The sequence below is a fragment of the Balearica regulorum genome, chromosome 4 (assembly GCF_011004875.1).
Source record: "Balearica regulorum gibbericeps isolate bBalReg1 chromosome 4, bBalReg1.pri, whole genome shotgun sequence".
Taxonomy (NCBI): Eukaryota; Metazoa; Chordata; class Aves; order Gruiformes; family Gruidae; genus Balearica; species Balearica regulorum.
In genome coordinates, this window is record NC_046187.1 from 36,627,713 (window position 1) to 36,646,618 (window position 18,906).

General features: G+C 39.3%; 1 protein-coding gene across 3 annotated transcripts in view; it reads left to right on the forward strand.

Moving 5' to 3' along the window:
- ETFDH (electron transfer flavoprotein dehydrogenase) overlaps positions 1–18,906 on the forward strand; it is a 23,298-nt gene continuing 4,392 nt past the window's right edge. The window contains exons 1-12 of one of the 3 annotated variants that reach the window (XM_075751793.1): positions 1–148; positions 2,002–2,148; positions 2,982–3,211; positions 4,119–4,200; positions 4,469–4,587; positions 4,900–4,977; positions 7,554–7,700; positions 9,501–9,641; positions 12,093–12,236; positions 16,656–16,824; positions 18,091–18,273; positions 18,611–18,832. In XM_075751793.1, coding sequence (XP_075607908.1) covers positions 115–148; positions 2,002–2,148; positions 2,982–3,211; positions 4,119–4,200; positions 4,469–4,587; positions 4,900–4,977; positions 7,554–7,700; positions 9,501–9,641; positions 12,093–12,236; positions 16,656–16,824; positions 18,091–18,273; positions 18,611–18,832 — 1,696 coding nt within the window. In that variant the 5' untranslated portion in view covers positions 1–114. Of the gene's footprint in view, positions 149–349; positions 494–2,001; positions 2,149–2,981; positions 3,212–4,118; positions 4,201–4,468; positions 4,588–4,899; positions 4,978–7,553; positions 7,701–9,500; positions 9,642–12,092; positions 12,237–16,655; positions 16,825–18,090; positions 18,274–18,610; positions 18,833–18,906 lie in introns of those variants that run through there. The other 2 variants (XM_075751794.1, XM_075751795.1) reach the window with 2 other exon arrangements.

The window sequence follows — 18,906 nt, forward strand, 5'->3', positions numbered from 1 at the left end:
CGGGACCGGCGCCCTCTCGCCTGCAGCCGAGTGCGCAGGCGCGGCGTGGCCGAGGGCCGGCGGGGGGCGGTCGCGAGAAGTGGAGGGCGCCAAGGGGGGTCGCGGGCCGCCGCTATGCTGTTGTCTCGCTGCCCGTCCTCCGGCCGAGGTAACGCGCCGGCTCGCTGCGGGGCGGCTGACCGCTCCCAGGGGACGGGGCGGGGTGGGGCCGGCGGCTGGCGCGGCGCGGAAGGAGAGCAAAGGTCGCGGCTGGGGCTCGCCCGGGGCGCGCCCGGGTGTCCGGGCGGCGGGGCGGCCGCTGGGCCCGGAGCGGGTCCTGCGGGCGTGGGGGGGGCCGGTGAGCGGCAGTGGGTGTCAGCGGTGGCACGGCCGTGGCTCCCCGGCGGCCTCTGTCCGTCTGAAGGTGCTCCCGAACGGCAGGACGGAGCTGTGCGTGAGCGCTGGCCGAGCCTGAACTACGGGTTGTTCCCGTGTTGTATTTGTCTGTAACGTGGTGCCTAACAAATGTAGGGGGGTTTTTTTTTGTTTTTTTTGGAGTGATAGTAGATGTTGCCTCTTTTAAAGGGTAAAATAAAACAAGTGAGTGCACGCCCTTACTGACGAAGTAATTGTAGGCACAGCATCCCGAATTGAGCGGCTGCGGAAGAGTAAAGCCTCTTCTTAGGGATTGTTTGCTTCGTGCGAAGTTTTCACATCCCGTTACCGAGTCCGTAAGCTCTCACTAGCGCGGTAGCGCAAGCTCGGCTTGCTCACTGGGAAGGATCTGTCCGTTCGGGATTTGGACCTGCCTTTGTGATGGTCAGATAAATTCTGAGCTGAATTTCACTTCTTTGGTGTGTGTGTGAAATAATTGACTTTTTTTTTTTTTTGCTGTATTTTGTAATTCAGAGTACTGTCAGTTCTGCTCAAATAAAAATATCTCAAAAATTAAATTAAGGTGTCACGTTTGAATTTATATGTATAGGTGTAGTTGTTATCAGGCTTATGAAATAGATTGTTTGTTCTCAGATTCTGCCTGGTTGCAGGTAAAGGATAATTGAGAGTTATGGTATGATAATAGCTTTTATGTTATGTTGGTTAAGTATAAAACTGCTGTTAAGAAACCAACATAGATAATAGTCATTACTTGGCTTATAGAGAGAGTCCTGACTGTCACTGTGCAGAGTTACAATGGAAGATGTTTGTGCTGGCCTTGCCAATCACCATTCTCAGCAAAACATTTTGCTCGTAGCATGTTGGTGATTTTACTTATGTAGTTTTGCAGAAATACTCTATTTTAAATATGATATTTTCCTTCTTTACCCCTGAAATTAGAGAAGGAGAATCCTTAAAGGAAGGAAAAATACCTGTCAAGGTGCATTCGTTCACAGACCTTTTGACTACAACTAGTTTTGGTGCTAACCATGCTAGTTTTCTGAGTATAAATTGCACACATCTTCGTAATTGTTTTGTGAAAGAGGAAAATTAGACCAAGAATTCCTAGCTTTGGCTAAAGCACACATGGGTTTAAGTCTGATCTTTTATTGTAGACCATGACATTTACTTTAGATGAACTGACTAGTGTCGGTAGTCCAAACTGTGTGTCTCAACATGTCTTGAGATGTCAGAAGAGATGAACTTGCATGTCCTCTCTTTACAGTTTGGTCACTTTAAGTGAAGTCTGAAATCTTTTGAAGTTCAAAATGAAATAGGAACTTTAAATGTGTTTTATCTGTTTACACACGTTATCCTATGTCAGCTGTCAGAAACAGCTGGCCAGTGTAGAGTGTTATTGTGTGAAGAATGCTTAAAGGGGAAGCTCTTTAGTCTTTGATTTTTTTTTTTTCTGATATAAAATTATACAGTACAAACTTAAAATCTGTGTTTATGGTTCCTCAGCTTCGCATCACCTGGTAGCCTTTGGAGGGAGAGCTGTCATATTTGTTGTGCAACTTGTGTCTCTGAAAAGTTGAAAATTTTGGAAAATGACTGATTTGACAAATCTGTTTCTTGTTTTTGCAGCACGTCAGTGCTTTCATGCTCTAAAGTTGATAAAGAGAGACTGCGTTCCATCACTGCATTTTGCAAGATGTGCATCTACTGCCTCTGTGCCTCGCATAACTACACATTATACAATTCATCCTCGGGACAAAGACAAACGATGGGAAGGTAAGTGGAAAAAATGCATTCTTTAAAAGCACTATTATTATTATTATTGCTTAGTTTTAAAGACACTGAAATGTGTTGCTGGGTTTTTTTCTTTTTACAGAAATTCTTTACTCTAAAATATAGTACTAATATTCCAAATGAAATTTTGTGGTAGCTGTCTCAAAATGAGTGTCTTTAGTGCTATAAAATGGGATCAGATTAAACGTAATCCTAGTTATTTAAAGGATATATATAAGCAGCTTTTGCTTTAGTGACTGTCACAAGAACATTTAATTCTGTCAGGTATGTATCTGTTGGATTTTTTCAGTTGTTCTTACCTTGAGAGTTTGTGAGAAAATAAGATTTATATAAATCTCTGGGCATTCCAGTCTCTACATTCAGCAATTTTAATGGCTTCAATTCCAGAAAAGACACTGATTAATTAGTGTAAAATAGTCACCTGTTTTAAGGGCCTTTTTTCTTTTCTTTCTGCCTTACCTAGAGTTTCACTGAGCGTCTTTGATACAGTTGATACAGCTAGTCAACTGGGCTCTTAAGTTTAACGTTCTAGGATGATACTTACTTTTGGTGCATAGAGATTGAGTATTTGTTTTTATGGTATATGTCCCTTCAACTTAAAAAGAGCTGATTTTACTTTGGGATGCTAATGTCCTTTTGCACTCTTCCAAGTACTGAAGTGGGGATTCTGCTGAATTTTTAGGCTCCTTGTATGCAAAGTAATGCTTCTGGGGTACCCAGTAGCCAGTATCACAGAGCAAGGTTTAGTGAGAGAGAGCCTGGGGGAATTGGAGATTGGTTTATGTTGTGTTTTGGTTTTTTTTTTTCCATTAAAGGGGTAAACATGGAAAGATTTGCAGAGGAAGCTGATGTTGTCATTGTTGGAGCAGGCCCTGCGGGTCTTTCTGCAGCTATTCGACTCAAACAGTTAGCTGCTGAGCATAGCAAAGAAATACGCGTTTGTCTGGTGGAAAAGGCTTCTCAGATTGGTGCCCATACACTGTCTGGTGCTTGTCTTGAGCCACGGTCCTTACAAGAACTGTTTCCAGACTGGAAGGAGCGAGGGGTATGTATGAGCATATAAACACTGCAATTAATCAGTAGCTTGTAACGAACTCCGTATCTGACTCATTCTGGTATGACTTACTACCTTGGTGCCATTGATACTTAATACCATTTTAAAATACGATGGTCTAACAAAACAAAAAAACCCCTACCTTCTTTTTAGTCTGTTTTCTTGAGTTTTATGCTAAACTTTTATGTCTACATAGATATGCTGTGGCCTTTCCTCTTCTGTCCGGTGGCCTTACTGCGTATACGCAGTATGTCTGGTGCATCCTGGGATGCACTACACTAACTGCTTTGTGCAGAATCCAGCTCCCGTGCACAAGCAGTAGGCAGATTCTTAGCAACGTCGGACTTGTTTCTGTACAATAGTTCTTCATTGCCTCAGGAAATGATGCATAGTACACTGACTTTTGTGCAGACGTAGTGGTGTAACGGAGGCCTGAGATGCTTTTAGGAAGGAAGATAGCACGCGATGAGCTGCCACCTCTGCCAGAACAGCTGTCTGGCTGGCTGCTGGCTGCCTGCTGTCACCTGGGAGCTGCAAGAGGTGGGCTGTCGACTGGTTGTTTTGTCTTATTGGGCTAAACACACAAGTTGAGCTGCCTTCTTTAGAAAGGTCTAGAATATTGATGTAGCACAAGCCTGTGTACAAGCTATAGAAGTGATTTGCAAGGCCCTGTTCCAGTTCTTTTACCTCAATAGTTGTGTTAATTCTTAACTGATACTGCCTCATAAAGTACTTTATCTTTTGATACTTTCCTGTAGAAGTGCTTTATTAAACCTTTAATTGACTGCCAGTTCAATTGGTTTGGTTTATTTGTTGGTTTTGTTGGATTGGCTAGAGAAACATAACTCTCAGTACAGTTTCTATTTCCTTTTTTTTTTTTTTTTTTTTTTTAATGTAGGCTCCACTTAATACTCCTGTAACTGAAGACAAGTTTGGAATTTTAACAAAGAAATACAGAATTCCAGTGCCAATTCTTCCAGGTAAAAGTTTGGTGAGGCGGTAAAAGTCATCTTTCTTTTTCAACTTTTGCACGAATGAAACAATTTATTTTATTCAACGTAGTACAGCAAGTGTATGTGGAATGTAATAGCTTCCAGTGATAGGGTCCCTGTAGATGATGGCTGTAATAACACAGGATGTTACTGTGAAGGTAGTAGTTGTAGAAGAAGATATGACATCTGATGTATACAACTCTTGTTATGTTGCTTAGTGTTCTGTGGTTTATGCATGTGTGTCTTTTTTGCCTAGGACTTCCGATGGTTAATCATGGAAATTACATAGTACGTCTGGGCCACTTTGTGAGTTGGCTCGGTGAACAAGCAGAAGCTTTGGGTGTTGAGGTTTATCCAGGCTATGCAGCAGCTGAGGTAATACAGACATCAGTGTGTGTATACAAAAAGCGTCTTTTGGAACCCCCTTCACTCCGCTCCCAGTTTATTTGTACATTCACAACGTTCCTTTTAAAAGAAGCATATTGTGAAGACTTTCAGTGTCTAAATTCCCTGTCCTAGATCCAGCAAAGTGCAAGTGGATCATACAGCATGTTAATACATACATAGTCTTAAAGTTTGACCATTAAAGACATAGTGCTTAGAAGTTCTGCTTTAGAACTTTTTATGAATGGATTAAAATGGCAGATCATTGAAATGTTTTGTTTGTTTGCTTAAATATTTTCAAAGGTTCTTTTTCATGAAGACGGTAGCGTGAAAGGGATAGCAACTAATGATGTAGGCATTCAAAAGGATGGAGCACCTAAAGTAAGTAGCTGTCTTTCCATAACTAGGGGTCTAATTATGGAAATTGTGATATATCTGCTTCTATTACTGTCAGTAGTCTTGCTGCAGCCTAACAAAAAGTATAAAATTCAGTACCTGTCTTCCCTCTCTGTGTATAAAATGGATTGATTACCCGTGAAAGCTCTGGTCTCAGAATGTCGTAAACAACTTCTGAGATTAATAGAAAAAGCCTTCACAGAAAGGAGGTTTGTTTGAGGGTGACTTGAAGGAAATACTGTAAGGGTGCTTTGGCATATGTGAAATCAGGAAACAAAGGAAAGGGTTCCAGGAACTCCTAGAAAAAAGGTGCAAAGGTGAAATGGAAGGCTGTTGTCTGGCTGCATGTGGCAACATGGGAGTGTGTTTCTGGCTGATTTGTTTTCTTTGATATTGACACACATTTGCTGACAGTCTGTCTACCTTGTTGGGGCAAGGTACACACTGAATCTTTGGTCGCATTTCTGTATCTAGTAAGTGACCCCCTGCCCAAAGTGTCAGACTTTGGCTGATATTTAGTGGAATCTATAACCTGTGGTAAGCATATAACTTCCCTGTGCAATATGTATGGAGAATTTGTCACCTCAGAATAACTTAGAACAACTCTCACACATAATTACCTGGCTGCAGAAATTCTGAGTACAAGTTTTTTCTTAAGATCTTTCTTTCCTAAGTTTCTTACTAGTTAAATAGTTTCAAAGAAATAGTTACTTTCACATAAAAGCATGGACTATTTTTCTCATTTAAGGTAGGGAATGAGAAGACTGCCTCTTGTTTTAAGAGACTGTCTCCAATGGAGGAGAAAGGGGTGGCAGGGAAAAGTAATGTTATTTTTCCAATAGAATATTCGCCCTTATTTTCCGGTATGCGTTGTCTCCAGTAGGGGGCGCAAGTAATGCATACAGCTTGCTGCGGTCATCGAGATTTAGTTTTAAAATGGAAAGGTACTATGATTATTTCTTTTTATTAAAGCATCCTCAAAACCTAGATTATTGTTTCCCATTTATTCTGAAGAATGTATCTATTAACTTCTTTAATGTACATAATTAATGTGCTACTACTGCAAACTTTTTGAGTATTCAGGTGTTTTAACTGTCGGTTAGGTCAGCTGATAATACCCCCAGCGTATAAAAGTTCAGGCAAATAAATGTAGTTTGTATAACCTTCAAGGCAAGAATATCTTCAATGTGTTTGTACAAAGCCTAATCAAATAGACTGTGGTTAATGAATAGAGTTTCACCTTGCAGTCAGCACCAATCAAACAAAAATGCTAATGGTAAAAATACATAGTAAAAAGTTGCACATTGATTCTTCCGTAGATGCTGGAGAAGGATATTAACTGTGAAATAGAACTTTGCATGTTACCAAAATGTTTCAAATTCGTGAATTTCTGGTATTTACAGTGTAAAGTTGTAGTTAATTGATTTATTGTATATAAATCTACTTCAAATTGGAGAGGTTATATTTTTTAATCTTTAGTTCCCTGTAGTTCTCTTAGTAATTTGTAAGATTAGTTAATTTTCAGCTCAGCAATCAGAAATTCAAAGAAAACACACAGAAATCTTGTAAATCCTGTTTAAAGGTAATTCCTGACTAGAGGGAACATTTTTATTTGCTGGCCTTTTTCAGAGGTCTCCAACCAGTAAGTTACAAGCGGATTTCACCTGAGAGACAATTTAAAACCAAAGCAATAAGCTTTTCCTGAACATATGCTGGTTTACCTTGAGATGGTTTTATTGGGTACCACTGGATATCTTAATCTAAAACTGTTTTCAATAGCTTTTTCAACATTAAGCTTTCTGTCTCAAATCAAGCTTTTTTCTTTTTTTTTCCCTGCAAGATTGTGTATATTTAGAATCTTATATCCTTACATTGCAAATATAATCTATTAATATTCTTGTCCAGTGCTCTCACATACACAGCTGACATGCTTATACGTGAGTGTGCAGGTTCCCCTTATCTTGCTCTCAATCTCGTTGGAATTTCTGATGAGAATTTTTTTAATATAATAATACTTGCTGTTAGTTTAATTTTACTATATGTTTTAACATGTAAGATTGGTGTAATATTATAGTAACTTTATTCTGAGGTACTGGGTTCTTTTGGGGCAGGGCTGATGCAGGTTTTTCTGACCTAGTGCGTCTGTCTAGCCTGTCTTATGTGTTTGTGAGGGGGAGACAATGTTTTATTCTACTCTGACTTCATGAGGAAAAATTAAAGTGTGAAGTTATAGGTTAAGATTCTCTCTTCTGTCAGGGTTCCTTTGCACCATATGAGCGAGCAGATGTGATACAAGTATCCTCCGGTCCGGAAAATTCTGTTTCAGTAACAAATGATGATTTACTGTAATGCTGCTCTACTGGAATCCCCTTACAGGATTTGCCAGGGGTGCATCATGGTTATGTGGAAAAGACAACTGGACTAGAGCCATAGCTTACAATGGTTTGTAGGTTCTGGGCAGTGCCACGAAGTAGTGTAAAATCACTTTATCGTCCTCCATTTTCTTGCTATGAGTTTGGTGCGGCACAGATCTAACTGCTGATGAAATGTTCTACTTGTAGGCTACCTTTGAAAGAGGCTTGGAACTCCATGCTAAAGTCACCATCTTCGCTGAAGGTTGTCATGGGCATCTAGCCAAACAGCTGTACAAAAAGTACAACCTAAGGGAGAAATGTCAACCCCAGAGCTATGGCATTGGACTGAAAGAGGTATTACCTGCATAATTTTAACAGTTAAGGAAGATACTGTGAAGCTGTAAGGAAGTTTCTGTTTGCTTTCAAGCTAATTTATGTAAGACATTAGAATGATAGATTTTTCAGTTACACTTTCAGACTTCAGAATTTGTGCTAGTCTGAAGCTAATCAGAGATGATGCTCCCTGAGTGTTGTGACTGTTTCGCTTCAGCTGCTTCTTCTATCTGTGTTATAACTAGAGGTACCTGTGAATCCACTCTGTTAATGTCTTAATATGAAATCACATTAATTTGTGAAATCTGTTTTCAGTACTTTTACTAAATGAGAAAGAGATTCATGCTGCTTGATTTTAGGGGATTTTAATACCTGAGGAGGGGTGGAAAGGCTTTCTATGGATTTTCTGTATATTCATTAGAGAGAGAAAAGGGCTGTTCCCGATGATGACTCATGGTCTCTGAAACACCTTCCAGATTACTTCCCCCACCCCCGCCCCCCCCCCCCAAATAAAAACCTTCACTGAGCTTATAAAATTGAGATAAGGATCAGGTTTCGGTTTTGAAATAATTTATACTTGGGGAAATATCACTCATAAAAAAGAACTGTATTATTTAGAATATATTCAGAGTTTGACTATAACATATTCTTTATTTATTACTTAAGCATGTGCTGTCAGCTACAAAATACTTGTTAAATAATTAGTTTACGCTTCTGCAGAGAATAACCACTCTGTAAATATTCCTATGTATGACAGGCTTTCTTAAAATTTCTAATACCTAAGTTGTCATTAAAGCAAGGTTTTGCTGCAGAGATCCTTTGCCTCCAGATGAGACTGTCTGCTGTAGCAAATAATACAGTCCAATAAAAATGTACCTGTAAAGTGAAATAGTTGGTGCTGATGAGCTGATAGCCATACTGTGCACATTTCAGGGTTATTTTTACTTTGGACTAGCTTTGGTCTAGTCCTATGGACTGAGTGCCCTTTTGTAACTGGCATGCTTTAGATTGGCTTCTGGAGCCTGTCTTAGAGTTGATTTCCATGTGAAAGGAACCCAGTTCATGCCTTCTGTGGCTGCTGTACGATGTGAACCAAAGCACAGTGAGAGGAATCAGGAGTCCTGCTCAACAGTGTGCTCCTTAGTCTGAGCTGGAACATTCATGTAGATGTGCCATCCATGCTTGAGCTGATCTAATGGTGCTCAACTGTCCTCTGTCATTAGACTGTACCTGGCACATAACTCCATGGCAAAGAGATGTTTTGTGAAATGAGCAGAAAATTCCCTCACTAGTGGAAACGTAAAGATGCTTCTGTGAGTTGACCATGGGTCAGATGAGTACTGGAGATGTGTAGGAGAGAGCAGAGAGGACGACCTGTTTGACAGCAAATATTTGGATCAACTCAGATATTGTTAAGCCTGACCTTGAAAAACATGTGAAGAAATTGCAGTAATCAATATGAAAAAATAAAGCTTTTAAAGAAAAGAGTCAATGTAAGCATTGCATTCCTTAGCAGAAGTATCTATCAAAGTCACTAATATAAAGGTCTTGTGGTTGAATGAAAATAATGGGGTATAGTGCTGGAGTCTGTCACGTCTTCTGATGCACAACATTTCAAGAAAGAGAAGTATTAGGAAATTATTCAATGATAATCCAAAACAAGTATTTCTACTTATTACCTGGTATTTTGCTGTATCAGTTTATACGTTGGTCACAGCAGTAAATTAATTTTCTTCTGTAGTTAATTGTGTGTTTATCTTTTATTATTGAAAGGCCACTACTTTGCAATAGAAAGTAATTTTTTTGTGATTTTCCTTTTAGTTATGGACTATTGATGAAAAGAAATGGAAACCAGGAAGAGTAGAACATACTGTGGGTTGGCCTTTAGACAGACATACATATGGAGGATCCTTTCTTTACCACTTAAATGAGGGTGAACCTTTAGTTGCTCTTGGATTTGTGGTAAGTGAAGGGTTTTTTTCATGCTTGTTTGTTGTTTGGTCTTCATTTTTATGCAATTTATTCTCTGTGTTTTAATGTGAAGATGAAAACACAAGAATAGCAACAGACTAAATTTAGTACTTTTCATCTGAAGTGCGTTTGTTCTCATATTAGGGAAGGTTAATTTGTCATATTAATCTGTCTTTACTTCAGTGTCTTTTATTAAGAACAAAATGGAAAACTTAAAAATACATTTTTTTTGCAATCCAAACAAATTTTGGTAAAGCCAAAACCAAATCACAGAATCACAGGCTGGTAAGGAGTTGGAAGGGACTTCTGGAGATCATCTAGTCCAAACCCCTGCTAGAGCAGGATCACATAGAGCAGGTTGCACAGGATCACGTCCAGGCGGGTTTTGAATATCTCCAGAGAAGGAGACTCCACAGCCTCTCTGGGCAACCTGTTCCTGTGCTCGGTCACCCTAAGAAGTTTTTCCTTATGTTCAGATGGAACTTCCTGTGTTCCAGTTTGTGCCCGTTGCCCCTTGTCCTGTCACTGGAGAAGAGTCTGGCCCCATCCTCTTGACATCCACCCTTTACATATTTCATAGAATCATAGAATCTTAAGGTTGGAAAACACCTCTAAGATCATCAAGTCCAGCCATCGATACTTATAAGTATTGATGAGATCCCCTCTCAGTCTTCTCCAGGCTAAACAGACCCAACTCTCTCAGCCTTTCCTTATATGAGAGATACTCCAGATGATTAAACAAAACTGCGCTCAGAAAATTTTTACAGGTTAAGAAATATCTAAATCATGTACACTTTGTACTATTTGGTTTCCTTATTCGTGTGTCAACCTTGGGTGCATATCCACTTTGAGAGAAGCATATAAAGTGGAAGCGCTCTGCAGCTTCCCTTCCACAAGCAGTATCTCTTTCTTTTCTGAGATCTTCAGTTTGTTCTTACCATTCTTCACCCCCATCTGACTTGCCCTCTTTAGCAACTATCTGAATTGGACAGGCAGCATCTTCCTTCTTATTGCCTCTTTATCAGAAGCATTGAGATCACTAGAGAGAGTGTGTCGTTCTGCTAGCCAGTGATGCAAGGAGCAATGGTAGGAAATGTTTTTCTAGCACCTGCGGTCCTAAATGAAGCGTGCACTGTTTATCCTGTGTGGATGCTTTACACACAGACGTAAGAGTCAGGGACACAATCTGGACTTTCAGCAGCATGGGATTGAGGGTGACCCTTTGGCCTCCTAGATTTCAGAAGGATTCCAGAGTCTCTGTGGGGCGGTGAAAGCTGTATTTTTTGTCTAACCGTTTTGTAAGAAACATTGGAAAAACTTGTTAGCTTTTTTCAGATGTGTACTTACCCTGTGCAGATTTCTGATGTTGGAATAAATAAGTACAGACAGTAGACATTCAAATCCTGTTTGTTTTTAGAAGGGTAGAGCTTTGATTTTACAGAGGATGGTAATCAGTGATGTTCGTGTTATCTCCAGTTCAGATAGGAGAAAATCAACTTTTGTGTGAACATAGATGCACTTTTTTGTCTTTGAACTTTACAGCTACGTCAATCTGAGCTAATTCTTGTATTAGGATTATCTTGCACTTGTTTTGGAAACTGTTCGTTAACTTTGTCTAGCAAGGAAAGTAGATGCAAGCAGTGCTCTAAAAGCAGTGAGCTGCCAGAGAAGTCAAGGTACTGTTTGTTGCTGGTTCATGATATATTTTGTTATTTGTCTCAAATAAAGCTTACAGGAACCAGAAGTAACCCATTTTTCAAATGAGAAAATTGGGCAACATAAGTCCTTTTAAGAGTATATTAAAGATGGGAAATGCAGAGTATGTCTTTGAGCAAATTCTCAAATGCATAAGATAACAATCCTAGGCATCCAGCCAATTGGCAAAGTCTTTTTCCCCCCCATTTTCTGCTTTCATCATTGCTCCCCTGTGCTTTATTACAATGGCCCACCTAATTGGAAATGTTAATTGACTCCACTAAATGATGTGAGAAACTGTTTAAAATATGTGAGCACAAGGACATAACTATCTAGAAATAATTGTTTACCTCTTCCACCTTTTGTAGGGCAAAGAGGTTTTGAAACACTAACTTTAAACAAGTTTTCTCGCTTATGCTGCCCATTAAACCATGCTTAATTTAATGTCACTGTTTTATTTCAAAGACAGATGGAAAGTGGTTACAATGCAATTAAATGTTTTTCCATGCTTCAGGTTTCAGGTAAGTCAGAGAACAGTTTTATAGCAGCAAAATCTCAGATTTGCTTCTACTATACTGTTAATAGAATGTATTTTTGGCAGTAGTTTCTCCAAGTAGAAAGATCCTAAGGTTGGTTTAGTATAATAGATTTAAAGAGTTGATGTGGTAATACGTGATTGTTTTCCAACTTTTGTTGAAATTTCATACTTTATTTTCATTAATGTTGCAACCTTTTTTTTTTTTTTAGGTTGGTTTAGATTATCAAAATCCCTATTTGAATCCATTTAGGGAGTTTCAGAGGTGGAAGCACCACCCTAGTGTACAGCCCACTTTGGAGGGTGGAACAAGGATTGCCTATGGTGCCAGAGCATTGAATGAAGGTGGTTTCCAGGTAACTTTTTCATGAAGTTTTTTACTTTGAGTTTTCTGTAGCCATGTTTTTAGTGCTGTAGATTCAGGTTGCATGCTGTTGGGAAACAGCTGAACTATAACAAAGATGAATAAGGCCAAAAGTTTTGCTGGACAGAAAAGTCTTTATCTTGCTGGATACTGGCTACCGAGATTTGCTAGACTTAAGCTCTGTCATACTAAAAATCTTCTGACATAGTCACTTTACTTTCTAAATGAAGTATGAAGTAGAGTTTGTATTACAATCAAATGTGTTCAGCAGCAAAGAAGCTACAGATCATTTGTTGTTGTGCCTGGAACCCTGGGGAAGAGAGGTTAGCACCACTCATCTGGGGGCTTTATGTGGGGTTTGGGATGGAGGGGGGCATATTTTCCAAATTGCTTGTTTATCCTAGCAGAGGGAACTTCTTTCTAATGCTTAACTCTTAAGTCCATGATGGTGCCGAAATTGTTATGTAGCTTGGCAGAGAAGTCTTCACCTCCTCGAGTACAGACAGATACCTCTGGTCTTTTTCATGCACAATTTTGAATTTCTGCTTTCTTGGGAGATGGAGTACCTTGTTCATGTTGTTCGCTTAAGGAGTCTAAAAGGTTAAATTTTAAAAATATATTCATTGAGACTTAAGGTCATTTCAAAGGGTTGGAACAACTTGCAGGAGAAATAGTCTACAATTTATATATAGCAGCTAAAGTCCTTTCAACCTGTTAGGTTCTCATGTGGGAACCTTGAAACACAGGGCATGGCTGTGTGTCCTGGACTCCTAGATGCATCTTCTAGATGCTCTTTTCAGTTTGGAACTTAAAATTAGCCTGAGTTTTCGTGATCTGCAGCATGTGTGTGGGACTATTCCACTCTGCTGACTACTTTGTCTTTCTTTTTAAACCTCTTCTTCAGTATAAATGTGGCTTTGTGCAGCTTTTGCAATGCAAGTAGAATTTCAGCAGCAGTGTAACTCTTGTCACAGTCTTGTGGAGTTAGGCTTTGACAGCAGTGGGCCTTCCTGGGACTGAGTCACATGGGTTTATGAAGCAACTTCTTGATTACACACGTGATACACATTTAATCAGTCTGCGGGTTGATTACTCTGTCCAGTAAGTATATCATGTTGTAATGTGACTGTGCTACTAACTTATTTCAGAAACCATTGTCAGTCCTTTATTAACACAGGTAAGATACAAAATGCAGAGATGTTTTAATCTAGACGTTTATGCAAGAGGGACTTCTCTTTCCACCCCATGCACTGGTTTCTCTGTCACAGATAGTCATTATGGAATTTCTGGCTTTGATGAAGTAGCCAGATTGTGACTTCAATTGCATACTCCTCGTACTGCTTGAAACATATGGCTGAAAGAACATGGTATTTTTTAAGTCACTTACAGACATTGTTTGTGCTAAGTTACACAGACAGTAAGACTACAGCTCTTGCACATCTCTGCCTAATCTTTGGACTTCTTTGCCGAGCTTAAAACAACATGTCACTTCGCACTGTTCTGTTTTTTGTGTTGGTTTTTTTTTAATTTCCTGTGGATAGAACTGTCTAGTTTATCATGAAGTCACAATTTAAATGTCTTTCTAATACATGCTTTCAGTAAAAAAAAAAAAACAACACAAACCTTTATTGATGAGTCACTTAGGAAGATTTTTAAGATTAGCTCTTCTTTTGCATGTGTTGCTTTGATTAATAACTATAGCAGTCTGACTCATTTGCATCACTAGAGTCCAGGAATATTTTCTTACGTAAGTTGTTCTGTAGCTCCGGTTTTCATTTTGGTGACAGTATTGCATCAAATAGGTATATAAAATTACCATCAATCTAAACTTTTTTTTGTGTTAGATATCCTTATGACTGTGTTCTTTAGTCTTTAACATGTAGTGATGTTAAGTTGATGGGAGAGAGAGTGAGCACTCTTGGATGTTTCCCTGATTTTTTAGCTTTTTCAGATGTGAGAGAGGGGACGTAGTTCGATAGACTACATCTACATAGCTGTGTCGTGGTTTAGCACCAGCCGCTCGCTCACTCCTCCATCCCCTCGTGGGATGGGGAGGAGAATGGAAAGACAAAGGTAAAACGCATGGGTTGGGATAAGGACAGTTTACTGGGGCAGCAAAGCGAGAGGGAAATAACAACACTACTTGGAATATACAGAATGGGTGATACACAATGCAGTTTGCTCACTGCCTGGACTTTGTTCACCACCCAGAAAATGCCCAGCTCCCTTTATATACTGAGCATGACATCATATGGTATGGAATAACTCCTTTGGGTCAGCTGTCCTGGTTGTGTCCCCTCCCAGCTTCTTGTGAAAATTAACTCTCTCCCAGCTGAAAACCAGGACAAGGTGTTATTTATTAAAACTGCAAAATCAAGCACTTAAGAAATTCCCATGCAACCTCTGTTTTGTACCTGTTTCATCAAAAAACTTTGAAAATATTTAAGAGTTTTGTGGAAAAAAATAAAAAGGTGTTGCTCTTGTTGAGCAATATATATTCTGAACATCAGGGGGAAAAAACCTTCATATTGATGACCCATGGAAGTGTCAAACATTAGACTCACTTAACAGATTTTTTCAACCCCGAGCTAAGTGGAGAATGTGGGGTTCCCTGTCTGGTGGGAGTGGGGGGGGACAACTCTACAGGGAGCAGGAGTCTCCCCTTTTCCCTCCTCCAAACCAGCCTTGTTTTGTCTAGTTGCTGCCAAGAGGGTGGTGGCTTCTTCAGGTGCTCAAGGTTGAAAGAGTTTCACCCTGTATCTCAGGGGCAGGGAGGGCTTGTGCTATGCTGGCATGGTGTGTTCCTTCAACTCCATAAACTGACTGGGAAAACAGGCACCAACTCCCATAGTACTAACGAGAATTACTAACAAAGCTGCAGTACCTGGAACTTTTCCTGTTACACGACTAGTCTTGTTTATACTTTGACAGTATGTTTGTCACTACCTAGTAAGTGAAACACTTGTTGCAGAAGAAAAATACTTGATCACCATCTTTTTATGTGATTCAAAGAGTCAGTCAAGAAATCTTTCTATGCTTATGTCAGTGCTGCATCATTGCATCCTAATAGATGTGACAGAATAACTGTTTTCAGCCAAGGGTCTTGTGAAAAGACATCTGACATACTTAACTCCTTTGAAATACTGCTCTATAGCTGAACTTCTGGTCACTGAAAACTAAATTAAGAGGTGTAGTTGTGTTTTCAGCCTAAATTACCTTTCCTACGAACCAAATCACCAAGTCTGTGATTAAACAAATTGCCCAAAACACAGGGGAAATGGTATGTAGTACTTTTTTTTTTTTTTTTTTTGTGACTACTATATGAATATTCAAAAGTGGCCAGCCCTGGGGGGGACTAGTAAACAGAGAACAATTGAACAAGCAGAAGAAACAAAATGTGGTTTTCAGATCATCTTGAATTCCATGGGATAAATTTTTTTTTTACATTTTTCATGAAATAAAACTACCTGTTTGGGGTCAAATTATTTAGGCTATTAAAAAATAAATTCTTTGAGGCAGCTTTAATAAAAGCAGGATGCTAGATTCACAAGCATTGCTCAGTACTAAAGACTTTGGAGGAATGCTGTGTGCATAGCTTAGCTTCAGCAATTTCAGACCTAGGATTTGATGACAGCTTTCTGCTCAACGAGCTGCAGTCAGTCCACCTTCTGAAGCTATTCCTTGTCTAAAATCTTGACCTCATTGGATGAGGGTGAGAGTAACTATCTTGACAGTTGAGGTATTGCTTAGTTAATATAGGTATATAACAGTATATTAATATAGAGATCTGATGTTTGCAAATAATCTGGCTGTCTTAGGTTTGTGAGTTGACTGTCCTCAATGACATTATGTTGCTTACTCCCATTCTGTAAGGCAATGATTTTGCACCAAAAATGTATTTGTTGGCTGCTGACCAACTTCTAAACTAAGTGGGACCTGAGGGAGGACAGGGAGGACACTGTACAGTTTCATAGAAAAAATTTGTGGAAAAAAGCACTGAGTAATAAACTGTTAGATAAGATATATACAACTTACTCTGTGGAAAATGGGAACACAAATGTGTCGGGGGTTTTGTTGTGGTTTTTTTTAAAGAATTCATTTAAACTTGAAGGAGGAAAACAGTGTCAATGGGTGACATTACCACAGTCTTGTTGCAGACAAAGCAACTGGAGAGAGGATACAAGGAAAATGTTGTCTTGTCAATGCCTGTATTCTTATTTGCTTACTATGCCAAAATTCCCGAAGTGGCATAACTCTGGTGTATTTTTAGATAGTGCACATGCAAGTCTAAAAATGTAAAGGACACTCAAGCCTCCTGCCAGTTTCATTTCCAGAATGTGATTTCACTTTAAAAAAAACAAACAAACAAAAAAACCCAAACCAATCACCTTTCTTTCTGTTTCCTCTTCAGTCAATACCCAAACTCACTTTCCCAGGTGGATTATTAATTGGTTGCAGTCCTGGACTCATGAATGTTCCTAAGATCAAAGGGACACATACCGCAATGAAAAGCGGTATGTTGGCTTCAGAAGCCATCTTTAGCCAATTAATCAATGAAAATCTCCAATCAAAGACAATAGGTAAGATCACTGTACTTCGATTTGTAATTACCTTGTGTTTAATTGGAAACACCAACAGCTTAGCAGTAACTGTGTCTGAAATAATTAGTTGTTGCTTAAATCTGTTAACAAAGACTGCCCAGAGGGAGAACCCAGTCAGACTTTCAGTTATTCTGGAGATGGACGCTACAGCCAGGTGCCACATGATTTGTATTTTAGGAATGTCTTCTCTGTAGGGGGGTGGATGCAGTCCTAGTCAGCTCTCATTCAGCTGAAACATGCTACAGAGGGTAAAGCTTCAACTAGTGCAACAGAGTAAAATGCTTAGAACCCATCTGAAACAATAAACACTCTTGCTGGGTAGTGTGCGCTCTTGTTTGATTATAGACAGGTTTTATATGCTGTTTCCAGTTTTGTCAAGACAGTAGAATATTACAGCCCATTTTCTGTGCATAGATAATGAGCTTTTTTCAAAGCCTCATGTGAGACAGAAAATACGGACTGAAGCATGTTTTCCATGTATAGACAAGGCCTGAAACTTACTATCTAGAACATCTATTCCTATACAGTAGTAATGGAGAATGGCAAAGGGGAAGCTGTCAGAAAATTTTGATTTGAAGGGGTTTTTTTGAAGATAATTACTTGGTGTTAACTATGCCACAGTAGATGTGTTGTGTCAAGTGTGCAATGTCTGGTATTTGTAAAGAATACAATGAAAGAGTTTAAATCAGAAGTTTGTAGTCAAATATCTCACATTAACTTGCTGATTACAAAGGGAGAAAAAATGTTCTGTAGCACTGGCATCATCCATTGGGCCATAGCTATAGCTACTGAAATGGGAATGTTGGTGGTTGCATAACTTGCAAAGAAGCAGCTTTTGAACTTGACAACGTTAAAATTGCAAACCTGACTCTTGGATCACAGGTAAACTCTCCTGGCTGATTCTTAGATTCTATGAGCAAGTAGCTGTTTTCCCATACAGCTGCCAGTGTAGCCACCTGGCCAGTTATCTTTATATTTTCCTGATGTTTGAGGGAATTTAATGCTGCTTGTGGGTCATTTATTAGAGGCTACAAAGGAGCAGCAAGTATCTCCTGGTAACTGTCAACAAAACAGGTCTCTTCAAGAGGCTGAAATATGTTGTCTGGTACATTCCTAGCTTACTATTCTGAAATTCTCATTTTGTTGCCTTTGTTGCTAACAATTGCCTTTATTCAGCAATTATTTTTTATTTCAAGGATAGTCTTTACTCACTGTAGGTACCTAACAAGTAATGTACTGCTTTAGGACTCGATGTGCAAGAATACGAAGAGAACCTGAAAAAGTCCTGGGTCTGGAAAGAGCTGTATGCGGTTAGAAATATCCGGCCATCCTGCCATAGCATACTTGGTGTGTATGGAGGAATGATTTACACAGGAATATTTTATTGGCTACTGAGAGGAATGGAACCATGGACATTAAAACATCCAGGTAATTGCATTATTTCCTGATAGAAGATACTAAATGTATATGTCATTCTTTTCTGGTCTTAGTTAAAGCTAGAGCACATCTGGTCAAGCAGCAAGGCCTTAGAGTGTAGAAAAGAAATCGGTGGTAAGGCAGTGAAGCAGACTTTGTCATGTTAGCACATAATGTAACTGAAGACATTAAAACACTATTCTACTTAGCATGGGGTTTTTGTCTCATGAAAAAGGCTACCTTTTATGAAATATTTCATTCTGATGACAAGGGAAGTTAAAATAGCGTAATGAAATTGTTCTAACTGCAAATTACAGTCACTTATACTGAAACTAATAAATGTATTTAGGACCAGATTTTGCTCAGCTCAAGCCAGCCAAAGATTGCACACCTATCGAATACCCAAAGCCTGATGGAAAAATCAGTTTTGATCTCCTGTCGTCTGTGGCTTTAAGTGGTACAAACCATGAACATGACCAGCCTGCTCATTTAACTCTCAAAGATGACAGCGTCCCTGTGAGCAGGAATTTGGCTGTATTCGATGGACCAGAACAAAGATTTTGTCCAGCAGGTAGGTAATAAAAATGCGCCTGAGCTGATTTTCACAAGACGAAAGACTAAGTACTTGAGGAAAAAATCCACCTG